This window comes from Cyrtonyx montezumae, unplaced genomic scaffold (genome assembly GCF_038088225.1).
Source record: "Cyrtonyx montezumae isolate F1298 unplaced genomic scaffold, pur_monq_1.0 scaffold_7, whole genome shotgun sequence".
NCBI classification, from domain to species: Eukaryota; Metazoa; Chordata; class Aves; order Galliformes; family Odontophoridae; genus Cyrtonyx; species Cyrtonyx montezumae.
The window spans coordinates 21,549,190-21,561,752 of NW_027072078.1; the positions used below are offsets into that span (position 1 = coordinate 21,549,190).

At 55.8% G+C, this 12,563-nt stretch overlaps 1 protein-coding gene across 3 annotated transcripts in view; it reads left to right on the plus strand.

The window, feature by feature from the left end:
- Nucleotides 1-12,563, plus strand: part of LOC136057783 (non-homologous end-joining factor 1-like) — a 38,130-nt gene that overhangs the window by 6,826 nt on the left and 18,741 nt on the right. For 2 of the 3 annotated variants that reach the window (XM_065750675.1, XM_065750679.1), the window contains exons 7-10: nucleotides 490-675; nucleotides 1,026-1,235; nucleotides 1,731-1,869; nucleotides 3,009-3,067. In XM_065750675.1, the coding sequence (XP_065606747.1) occupies nucleotides 490-675; nucleotides 1,026-1,235; nucleotides 1,731-1,869; nucleotides 3,009-3,067 (594 nt within the window). The remainder of the gene's footprint in view (nucleotides 1-489; nucleotides 676-1,025; nucleotides 1,236-1,730; nucleotides 1,870-3,008; nucleotides 3,068-12,563) is intronic. The other variant, XM_065750677.1, reaches the window with a different exon arrangement.

Below are 12,563 nucleotides of genomic sequence, written 5' to 3' on the forward strand. Positions count from 1 at the left end.
GACACCCTCACGGGAGCTGGGGTGAGCGGTGAGCTCAAGGCTGCTGCATCCCAGTGCTGGCAGATGTGACACGGGCAACCCAAACGCTTGCAGCAAATCGTTTCCCCGCGCTGGTGACGTGTTGCACTGCGCATCCCAGTGTGCAGCGGCCCCTTGCGTGGCACGGAAGAGAACGGCATGCTGGGAGCCGTAGTCCGGCCCTCACGTCCGGCCTGGCTCAGGCGAAGTCGGCTGCCCACTCCCCCGTTCCTTGGGTAATTGAACCTGCAGAGCCCCGTCCTGCTGGAGCGAGACCATGGGCACCTGCCTGGTGGGCAGAGGTGCCTGTGCTGAGCCGGGCCGGGATCTGCCCTGTGCCAGCTCCAGAAGTGGAGCTGCCCGGGCAGCACAGAGGGGCTGTGGGGAGCCCAGGGTCTCTGCGAGGTCATCCCACGGAGCTAGGTCTTGTTGGGCCGGGGGTGAGGCAGAGACCTGTTTGCTCTCTTGCAGATGGAGTGCCCCGAGGAGCTGGAGAGCACGCTCCTGACCCAGCCCTGGGCTTCTGTTTGCTTTGGCGAGTCTGACTTTATTGCCAAAGCTTGCTTCGGGGATATGGGCTACACGCTGCTGATCTCCGACCTCAGCGGTGTCTGGTACGAGAGTGCCGACGCGGAGGCTGTGGGGCAAAGGTCCAAGGTGAGTGTCTGGAAAGTCCAGGGACCTCCAATCATCCTCGTGCCAGCTGATGTCCCAGCACAAACTGCTGGGTGATGCAACAGCTGATGGAGCTGGCAAGGCTGGGGTACGAACACCCACCTGAGCAGTCCTGCTGCTGGGAAGGGTGTGGGGGTGAGCATCACGGGGCTGGGACCCCATGGTGGGCCACGCAGAAACAATCTGGCTCACTGTGTGCTGCGGTTTTGCCGCTGCTTTGCTCCCAGAAACACGGGCTGAGGCAGAAGGACCTCTGGAGCCCCGAGCCCAGGGCCGGGCAGCGCTACCTGGGGCAGGCTGACCGCTGACGGCCCACCCTCGCCTTTCCTCAGGAGCTGAACAAGCGGCTGACGGCCTCCGTCTCCTCGGTGGTGCAGCTCCTGCGCTCCCTGCTGTGCCCCGTGCTGGCAGGGCAGCCGCACGCCGCCACCTCCTTCTCCTGCCAGCGCCCGGCCGGCGGGCTCAGCCTGCGCGTGAGGAGCGAGCTCTCGGGGCTACCCTTCTCCTGGGACTTCCGCTGCCGCCCCGCTCCCGTGGCCACGGTGAGCCGGGCCACGGTGAGCCGGGCCCCGTCGGGGCGGTTCGGGGCTGCGGGCCCTGCGAGGCCGAGGCCGACCCCGGCTCGCTGCGGCCCTGCGCGCACCAGAGGGCGCCCGGCGCTCGCTGTACGGCGCTCGGACCCGGCCCCGCTGCCGGCCCGGAGCTGTGCCGTGAGGAGCTGCAGCACGTGCGAGCCCTGCTGCGCGGGGGGGAATCCCTGCTGCTTCTGGTCTCCTTTTCTTCTAGCCGTGCTTGGACACCTGAGATTCTTATAGGGTTTTCTTGCCTCTTTCCTGTGCACGGGTCCGTGGGGAGGGTCTGGGAGGGGGCTGTCCAGCTCATGTGGTAAGTGGCACAAGGAGCGTGGCCGCCGTACCCTGTCCTCGCTGGGCTCACGCTGCAGCCCGCAGCTGTGAAGTGCTAAGGCTGGGGTGGAGGGGTGTGTCTTGCAGCGTTCCGGCTTCCTTTTCCTTGCTCACGTCTTAGGGCCGTCCTAGGTGTGCCGTCACCTTGTGCATCCCCTGATGAGGATGAGCCTGGCTCTGCAGCACCAGGTGCAAGAGCTGACCTCCCTGCTGCTCCAGAAGGATGCTGAGATCGAAGACTACAGGGAGAGCGGGGCCACTCTGAGCAGAGGTGAGGAGGCTCAAGCAGCGAGCTGGCATGCTCTGTTCCCTCTGGCTGTCACCCAGCAAGGCTTGCTTTTCATGTTCAGCCACTCCAGAAGCAAGACGGTAGCCAGGAGGCTGGGGAACAGTCCCCTGGGGACAGTGAGGGGAGGAACAGCCCTTGACTGGTAGCCGGAAGACTTGGGGAGTCGCCAAGGGGCTCTCCGCTTTGCTGAGAGCACCTGGCTGCTCCCCAGGAGCCTGTGCTGATGCCAGCAGGGGCTGGTCCTGGAGCAGCGTCAGGCTCCTTCCCGCGGAGCTCTTGGAGAGCAACCAGTGGCTCTCAGCTTGACTCCGCTGGAAGTGCAGCTGTGTGCGTGGGCCCCCGTCCAGCATGCAGCCTGGTGTGGCTGGAGGATAGGAGAGTGGAAGCCCCTTGGGGAGCACATGGGTTACGTCCTGTTGAGGGCTCTCTTGAAGGGTGCACTCTGCCCTTGACAGTGGCTGAATACACCCTAGCCAGCTGTGCTCACCTGCCTTGTTCTGCAGAGCTTGGAGCAGCTGGAAAACCGAACTGGGGTCCTGGGAGTAATACTGGTGGGTTTCCCTTGCATTGCTCAGCATACCTGGGTAAAGCTGGCCAGGTACTTCTCCAAACAACGTTGTTGTAATGATGGGAAAAGATGAGTGCAGAATGAGATATAATGGGGGTTTGTCTCTGTGCTGCAACAAAAGGATGAGGTCAGGTTCACCCTCAGAAAAACAGCTGGAAACGAGCAGCTCCTGATCCCCTGGGTATGTGACTGAGCAATGTGCAGACTAGGGCAGTGCTTCCAAGATTCTGTGCATATGGACAAGTCATGGCATTTCCACAGACCCCTATCTGGTCTGTTCTAGAAGCTGGGGTAAGGCACCAACATGTGATTGCCGTCTCTTGCTAATGGAGAAACCAGCCTCTGGGCTGCTGCACAGGAGCACTTGCACCTTTGAGAAGCTGGGGTATGTGCCCCCAGACCAAGGGCCTGCTAGGCTGTGTGGCTGGCTCAGGGAGTGAGTGTGATGGAGCTGTTCCCCTGGAAACTGCTATCCTACCAGGCAGGAGAATGTGAAGCTGGGCTGGGAAGTCTGTCTGTCCCTGCCCAAGCTGATTCCTACTCCCCCTTGCAGACCGCCTGCGAACAGAGCCCTTCCAGGAGGAGACATTTCTGCAGAACTTCATGGCTGAGGTAAGGAGTGGTAGAGGTCCTCCTTCCTCCAACCAAGGTGTTATGGGGAGCCAATAGCAGAGGTCCCAGTTTGTGGTCTGCTGTGCTGGATGGGAGCACTGGTAGGAGTGGGTGGACTTGGCCGGAGAGGAGTAATGCTCACTGTGCTCCCATGTGTCCCTCCAAGATCCCTTGTGTCTGGTCTGAAGGACAACTGGACTGGGGATGCGTCTTCCATTGGGGATGTGGCATTGTGTTTTATTACCCTCTCACTGGTGCCTTGGCTGCTGGAATTGCCAGGGCTGTGAGCTGAGCTGGCTGCTCTGTGAAGGCACCTTCCCGTGGACCTGAAAGCCTGATGCTGACAGCAGGCAGTGAGCAGATGAATGAGGAGATGCCATCTGCTCTGTTTGGTTCATCTTTGGCTTTTAGGAGTGGCTTTGCAGTGGCTGACTGCGGGGACAAGCAGCTTTCAGCCTGTTCTTGATGTCATGCCCACCCTTCTTCCTGTGGCATGCTTGGCTCTTAAATCAGATATGTGCTTTGGAGAAAATGGGGTTGGAAACAGCTTTCCTCTGCAGCCATTTTATCACAGAAGCACTAAAATGATTCAAAGCAATGTGGAAATGTCAGAAATAATTTGATACTGATGGGTGCAAAAAGACTCAGGATGCTCCTGCTTGCCAGCTGTGCAGGGTGGGGAGCAGTAGTGGAGCAGTCTGCCAGGGACCCCAGTATCAGCTAGGAACACAGAGTGTGGTGTCACACATGCTGTATGGAGAGGACATTGCTCTGTGGGACATGTTCTGGTGTTCTTGCACAGCCAGCTATAAACCAGCTGCAGGGCTTCTGAAGACTAGGAGCGATGCTCCTTTACATAGGAGGCATTGCATCCAGCACAGGCAGCTTTCGTTTCCCCATGGTTATGATGGATAGAGATGAATTCATTGCTGGACTGAAACTTAGAGGTTGCTTAGGGACCGATGATCATGACCAGATTACATTCACCCTGGGCAAAGAAAGGACATTCCTAAACAGTAATTTATATCCTTCATGTTCTGAAAGGGCTAATTTCCCAAAGCAGGGGGAAATTATGAGTGAAATCAGCTAGGAGGAAACATTTAGATAGAAAAATGTGAATGAAAATTGTGAGCTCTTTCAGAAGAATCTCAGAAGCCACAAAAAGCCACAATTCCACAATCAAGAAAGAGGGCAGCGTTGGCCGAAAGCCCATTCTGGTTCAGCAGCGAAGTGAAGGCAGCAATTAGAAATAAAAGAGCAGTTTATAACAAATGGGAGTAGATAGCAATCCATATAAATTAGAAATTATGAAGTGTAGAAAATGGGTAACAGAAGCTAAAGACATCAGGGAAAGATCATAGCAGAGGACAGAAGGGAAAGGTTTTATTTAGTGTATTAGGAGAAAACCCCAAGGTCCCAGCAATGGGCTAAGCCCATTAATAGATGGAGGTGGTAAGATGATTGACAGTGAAGCAGACGCGGTAGAAGTGCTGGGCAAATGATTCTGTGCTGTTGTTGGAAGGATGCAGGTGGGTGTGCCAGTACTGGGGGATGATGAACGATGTCTCTGTCCATGGGATGGGTCAACAACATCTGCAAAAGGTGAATGTGGGGTTGAAGCTTGGGGTTTTTCAGGAGTCGGTATGGTGTGGGGCATGGGAGAAAGTACTTGGTGGTGCTGAGTGGCTGCTTGTGGAGGAGGGGGCTGCTGGGCTTCTCTGTGCAATTTCATGGAGAACTCCTGCTGTGAATTTTATAGGATCTCTGTTGGGATTTCTCAGTTGCCCTTTTCCTAGCTTGAGCATTACTTGTGCTTTTAGCCTCCTGCTGCACAGAAGCTGTTAAAAGTTTCCACCTACCTCTGTGTCTTTTGTTTTCTGCCACATTCTTTTGGAGAGGTGGCACCAGGGCTGCATGCGCCTCGAATGGATTCACCCCAAGGAACGCCATGATATCTGCTGCTGTCTTTTCTCTTTGTCCCCTCATCACTCCCTATTTCCTTTTGCCTTTCTGGCTTTAAGGCTGGGGTTTCCAGACACCTCATGGCATCAGCAGGGCATCTCCTTCCTTGGCAGGAACTCCTGCAGTGCTCTGCTCAAGGAATGTGAGGCTAATTGGAAGAGCAGAGCAGGTGATCTAGCTGTCTCTGCAAAATGGGCAGGTATTTCAGAGCTGTGTAATGCTGCACTCTGTTTGCAAGCTGCCAATAGGAGCAGCATGAGGGGCAGAGGGTCCCCCTGGGCATGCTGCAGGATGCTGGGAATGCTGCCACCAGCTCCCATGCCTGGGTTGTAAAAAAGATGCCAGACAATTAGCATGGAGTCGCAGAAATTAATTGAGGACTAGAGAGAGCCCGGCACTGAGCAACTTGGAAGGCAAGAGCTCCGTCTAGCTTATCAGAAAGAAAATTGAGAGTCGCCTTGATTGCAGTGTGTGAGAGTCTTTACAAGGAGAAAATGCTGGTTAGCAAAGGGCTCCCTTTAATCTAGAGAAGAGCAGCAGGATGCGAGCCAGGCACGGGGAGCCAGAGCCAGGCAATTCCCAGCTAGGACAAAGGCACATGGTTTTGCTCCTGAGGGCGATTAGCAACTGGGACACGTTCCCAAGGGCAGTGGTTGAGTCTCCATCTCTTGATGTCTCCAGAAGTGGGCTGGGAGCCTGCTGGGAAGCAAACCAAGATGCTGGGCTCAGTATCGGGCTGTGCGTGGTTAAACGTCGGTGGCTGAGAGGTCAGATGGAGAGCTCTGATGGTCCCTTGTGCAATGGGACTACAGATTGCAGATGTTTAACGATGAGGGCAGCGTGATGGGGTGCGGGGCCGCAGGATGCAGGAACGCACTCCGTAGCTTTGCTCGTGGCAGCTTTGAAGCCTGCACTTCCCTAACTGATGGAGAGGAAAGGGGCTGCCAGTCCCAAGGGAGAGCTGCATGGGAGCACACCGCTAAGCATGCCCTTTCACAGGGCTCTGCAGGCCAGGGTGTTGTAACTAATCGTGGGGATTTTTCCAGCAAAGCCCTGGGAATATTTATACGTTTAGGAAACGACGCTTTCACACACGCAGTTTTTGGCAAGTGTTCACTGCTTAGCAGCTGCCTGCACTCAGGCAGAGCTGAAGGGAGAGCAGCGGCTGCGCGTGGTGAGGCGAAGCTGGCAGCTTTTATTGGCAAGCCCAGGGGCTCACATGGGGAGGAGGAGAAGCAGGCAGCTGCAGGGCTGAGCATCTCATGGCTGAAGGTCCAGGGGCACATCTACAGTGGGTACTGCTGGAGAAGCCCGTGGTGGTGGGGGTCATTTCTCCTGCTTTGGCCTAGCCATAAAGCAGTCAAAACCGCTGTGATAAACTTACAGATAGGATCAGTTCAAATATAGCCCCTGCGCCTCAGGATGCTTCACCCTGCATATTTTTATCTCCTGTGGCCGGTGCACGCTGGGGTGGATGCTCCGCACCTCCGGCCACCCCGTGCACTTGGCTTGTGGTGCAGGGCCCCGGCAAACAGGACGTGGAGGGTTCATGGGTTGACCTGGCCCAGTGAGGAGGAGGATGTGCCATCAAAACAAGCAATGCTGGAGAGGAAGATAAACAAACACCGGCTTCCAGCGTGGCCCCGGCTGAGGGCGAGCAGGAGCTCTAGGCTGGGGCTGGTGGGGCGGCAGGGCTGACGTCAGGGAGTACAGGGGTCAGAGCCCCATCCCATTGTTCTGCAGCAGGGCTGGGACAGGGCCAGGCGCCTGTCCCCATCCCTCAGGGCACAGGGACACACGGGCAGGTGGAGGGCACTCACTGGGATTGCTGGCTCTCACCTGTCCGGTGCCAGTACATGCAGCCAGACACCTGCCCAAGCTCTGCTTGTATGTACCATGCTGCCTCTCCCTTTTAACAGGTGCTAAAAAGAAGTCTGGGAATGGGAGCTGCTGGCTGCCCACGGGTGGTGGTGGCTGCAGGGACTATGTCCATCCTGTAAATCCAGCCTGCTGTGGCAGGGTGGAAGCAGCTTTTTGTCTCTTTCTGATGATGAATGTTTTAATTAGCGCAAGGTAGCTGTGGCTTTGCAGCTGCCACTGGGCCAATGGCATGGGTATGATGTGGGGCACACGCAGTCTATGTTATAGGGTGATGCTGCAGGTGCTCATCTGCACTTGGGTTCCCTCTGCATGGTACCGGGAGGGGGCTGGTGGCCACGGCTAAGTGCTAGCAAGGACAAGCACTGCAAAAGCCTTGGGTCCTCACAGCAGGCTGGGGTCAGTGCAGATGGGGAGCGTGGGGCTGTCTCTTGGGGATGCTTGGCTGAAAGGAGCAAGCCCACATATGCATCCAAGCCTCACCGCCGTACTCATCATTGAGCCAAAGTACAAGTGTGCACGCCAGCACTGACGTGTGCATTGGGTAGAACGTAGCATCCCATTTCAGTACACTACGCTCATTTCTGTGCACCCATCCGCAGGTTGTGGGGAAAGGGGCAGTTTGGGGTGAGTGTGGGTACCCACTGCCGCGTGGGGGCTGACCACTGTGTGGATGCCAGGCCCACCTCGTGTGTTTGCCACCGAGGCGCGTGGCGGGTGCGGTGTGGCTTTATTTATTTATTTGCTCAGGCACCATCAGGTGAGGGGGGCCCTGACTGGGCCACGCTTTCTGGGCCGCCGCCGGCAACCACAGGCCGCTTACACAAGCAGTGAGTCAGTGGAGCTGCACGCTGCTAAAACCAGACTTGGCATGGGCACTGCGGGGCAGTGAGCTGCCCGAAATAGCACCCAGACCGTGGGCAAGGAACAAACCCCCCCTGGCACAGCTGGGGATGTGCTGGCTGTCTGCCTGCTGACTGTGATTGCTCCATCACAGCAACCCGTCCTGCTCTGTTAGGGCTGAGGATGCACCCCGTAGGGTGCCTGCCGCAGCGTGGGGCTTGTAGCCTGACCCCAGTGGCTGTGGCAGCACCCAGATACAGTCTTCATACTGCCTGACATGGAGAGCATGTGACACAAGCTGGGCACAGGCAGCCTGTGTCACCTTGTGGCTCATTTGGGGATGGAGAGTTGGGCTTGGCCATTGTGGCCGCTCTCTCTGGAGCATGGTATAACCCAAGGAGATGCAGCAGGGTGCATGTACAGGGATGTACAAGCACACAGCTGGAGCTCTTCTTTGCATTTGAGGTCTTTCTCATCCACGCTGTTCCATGCCATGCCATGCCATACTGTGCCTTCCCATACAGTGCCATGTCATGCCATGCTGTTCTGTGACACACTGCTGTGCTCTGCCATGCTGTGTCATGTAATTCTATGTTATGCAGTGTTATATGCTGCCATGCTATGCCATCGTGTTGTACCATATTGTGGTTGTTAGCACACACAAGCAGAGGGGTGTCACAGGCTTTCTGGCAGCAGGGCCCTGAGCCTTGCTGGTGCAGCAGTGGCCCCAGCTCGTGCATGGGCACCGACCACGCAGGGGATGATTGATCTTGTGTCAGCAAGCGGTGGTTTGAGCCAGTGCCAGGCCTTGGCTCAAATGGCAGCATTGAAGGGGGAGAGCCCCTTCCCCCTCCGGAAAGCAGAGCAACTGCAGGGCCTTATGAGGGGTGATCCTGCTGCCCCAGTGGCCCCCCGCCCCACTCCCACATGCTGGGACTTTCAGCCTCACGTTTTACAGGCTGTTCCCAGCCCTGCAACCCAGCCTGGCTTGAACTGTATTTGGGGCAGGGGAGGGAAAAGAGTGGGTGAGAAGACAGTGCATGGGTGTCATCTGCCTCTCCTGTGCAGGGCAGTGCCTTTCCCAGTCCTGCAGCTTGGGATGTGAGCAATGGGGGTTCTGGGGAGGAGATCAAGATGAACTGTGACTGGGCCCTAGGGAACTGCTCTGTGTCAGTATGGGATGTGATGGCTTCTCATCCTCTGTGGTAGGGTCTGGATGAGGGTATTGCTTTCTTGTCATTTTGGGAGCCGTTCCCCGCCTGCCCAGTGCCCCTGTGCTCTGCCAGCAGTGCCAGCCCATGCAGGGGATAGGCTCCATCCAGCTGTGCACATCTGGGCTGGCTGCTGTGCACCCAGGGGTACATCCTGCCCCCCTGGCTCACGCCCCGGCAAAGCCGTAGCATTCCTGAGGCCGCCTGCTCCCTCTCGGCTCGGACCTTTGTGTACTATTTATCTGTGTGAGGAAACAGAGCCATTCATGTATTTCTCTGCCTATTTATACCTCTCCCTTTCCGTATTTAGTGTGTGCGCAGGCAGAGGGGGCAGCATGCGCCGGGGCGACTGATGTTCTTGGCTCCAGTGCTGGCTGGAATTTTGTCCTGGAATGTCTCCTGAACCGCTCTGAAAACACGAATAAATCTCTGTGTGTTGTGTGCATGTGTGTACACAAATATATAGACAACTTATAGACACTGTGCCCTATGGGGGCATTTGTGAGTTTTGCTATTTAAAGACACGAGTAGTTATAGGGCTCGCAGTGAGCCCAACACCTCGGTATCAAAGGGATGCAGGGCGTTTTGCTAGTGGCCTGCTATTTGGGAGATATATGGCCCTTGCCTTGTCCTCCCAGGGGAGCTGAAGCAGTGGCCAGCTGCAGTTTCCCTAGTGCAGGCTGTGGTGCCTTCCCTGTGTTAGGGAAGGGATTTGGGGGCACTTGGGTGTCTAGGGCTTTTGGAGGGGCAGACATTGCCTCTCCACTGTGGTGCTCTTGACTGCCTGGGAAAGACGAGGATGTTCAAGGATCAAAACAGGCACTGGGTACCAGGTCGCAGTGGCTGCTTGTCTGGGCATCTCCTCAGGAAGCACTGGAGAAACTGGTGCTCAAAGCTGCCTAGAAAAGGCAATCAAGAGGAGAAGTAGGAGAAAATAGAAAGTAGGTGCCAGGAACTGTGTACCATTCCCCCGGTGGGATGCTGAGCCAGTGAGGGCATCTCCAAGGGATACGCTGACAGCTGCCTTGCTGGGGATGCTGTGTGAAGCCCTGGCCAGGAGCAGCAACTCAGAGGACTTCCCACCCTGGGGTGACAATGGGGAGGGCGTTGAGACTGAGCTGGGATGGCAGGGGAGGATGAGGCCCTGTATGGCATCCATGGCACAGCAAGGAAACGGGCACAGCAAAGCCTGGTAGTGTGTGAGCGGGCACGTGTTTCAGCCCAGTTGAAGGCAACGCCAGCGTTTTGTGACCCAGCTGCTGAAAAACCTGATATTTCGGGCTCAAAATGCCCACATTTGGTCTCTGGCCAAGGAAGATGTGTTTGTGGGTGGGGGAAATTTGAGCAAATTCCTGCCGTGAGCTCTGCACGTGTGTGTGCGCGTGCGGGTGTGCGTAGAGGGGAAATACAGTTTTCCTTTTTAAAAAAGCACCACTTATTTTTATACAGAACTCCAGAAGGACTGAATGTGGAAACTTGGCCTGTCAGCAGCTGTCACAGGGGAGCGGGTCCCTGCCTGAGTTTGGGGGGAAACCACAGCTGGGTGTTAATGGGACTGTTAATGAATTAATGTTGGCTGCTGTGTGCTAGGGGGGAGCGTGCAGCCCTTCTCGGTACACGTGCTGCAGCCTGGCTATGGCTCACGCACAGGACAGCTGCACTTTTCCAGAAAGCCCCATCTCTGAAGCCGTGTGCTTGGTCAGGTGGGGCACTCCCTGAGCTCCTTAGCTCCTCCAGTGCTCCAGACCGTGGAACTGCCTGCAGCAGTGTTGTCTGTCTGCTGTCAGGTGTGGTGTTAATTCTCTTGCTGTCTCCCCCAAAATGTGGAGGAGTGCACACGTAGCTGTGGGAGCATAGCTTCAGCTGAACGCGGTAGGCTCAGAGATGTTTGCAGCATGCGCTCCCGGCTTGGTGGGGGTGGCTCTGGAGGAGCCAAGACCAATGTGCAAGGGGTGCAGTGGGGCTGAAGAGTAGAGTCGTAACCTGGTTGGACTAGAAATGGGGAAAAAACAGGCAGGACCTTGGAAAGAAAGAGCAATTTATTTTCTATTGAGATCTCCGCTCTTCTCTGTGAACATTTCCATTCCTCTCCGTGGACGTTTCCTGCTGCTTTTGACTTCAGTCTCTGTAGATCAGATCTCAGCTATGGGGAAGCCTATGGTTTCTCCTGAGGATTCCACCTCTGGTACCACTTAGCAATTGAGAGCATGAGCCGAGAGAAAAGGTGACCGTGGCATGGAAGTAACTGATATCAAGGAAGGGCTGGCTGTGGTGAGGAAGGAAAGACCACACCGAGGAAGATAGCCATGCTGAGAAAGCTATGACCAGGGAGACTCAGAGTGAGACTGAGTTTGTGGGCCCTGCCAGGAGAAAGGCTGGAGGAGCCAGAGCACAAATCTGTATGGGCTCTGCCTGTTCCATACTTGGAGAATGGCCCCAGAGGATCCCAAAGCCCAGCCTGGAGGGTCTCTGAGGCTCCTCTGTGCTTGGCCACTGGCTTCCAGGGCCCAGCCCAGTCTTTGCGGGGCCCAGAGCCCTTCCTAAGCTCATCCCAGGCAGACGGATATCCCAAAACCCGCTGGCCACAGAGCCTGTCCCGTGGGCCCCTGCTCTTGGTCCCTCTGTGTGAATGGGGTGGTGTGCGTGTGCCCAGACTGTCCTCTTCTGTGACTGTACGGTATACACAGCTAAATATACGTCTGTGCAGATACAGGAACTCAGAGGGACTGAGTGATGCTCCCTTTCTATACCTCTTTTCATGGGGAGAGCTAATGAGATTCATGTCATTAAAGGGCTGATGTTTTGTGGGATGGGAGCCTTTTAAACGGGATGTGTCCTGGCTTAGTCATGGCAAATATTTACCAAAAAAAAAAAAAAAGAGGAAAGAAAAAAAAGGGACATACCATATAAAATTAGAGTTCTGAAAATAGTATTTAGAGCAAGTGAGAGAGAGGAACCTAAACCAGAAAATACAGCCCAGTCTGTTCAGGAGTCAGGGGAAAAAGAGAGAGCAGAAGAGAAAAAAAAAAAAAAAAAGCCAGAGATAAAACGAGAGAAACCTCGGCAGTAAAAACAGCATCTTGGTAAATAGACTATTAAAAAAATTCTGACCTGCTTTATGGCTTTCTTGGCTGCCGTTCAGCTGCGCTGCCCTGCCGGCACTGAGAGAAGGTAGCGGGGCCGGCGTCTGTGTGGATGCTCAGAGCCCGGGGATGCGGCTCCCCCCGCGAGCAGCCACGGGGCGTTAAATTTAGCCACATAATGATGGCCCTGACGAGGCAGCCTTTTGTAGCCACGCTGTAATTACTGCCTGGCTTATAAATTTTATTTTTCTTATTATGTTTCCTCCTCCTCCTCTGGGAAAGGGAAAGGGGGGCTCTCACACCCCCATCCAACCCGCAGCTCTCTGGAGAGTGGGGGGATGGCTGCAAGGGATGAGGGGATGACTGCTGAGCCCTGTGCTGCTCCCTGCATGGGCAGGGGGCTCACCCCACCTTTGAGGTTGGGGACAGTGGTGAGCTAAGTCAGCCCAAGTAGGGACCCTGTGGCACAGAGCTTGGTGTCCTGGCCTCTCTGAGCCCTGGGACTGGAAGAGGTGGAAA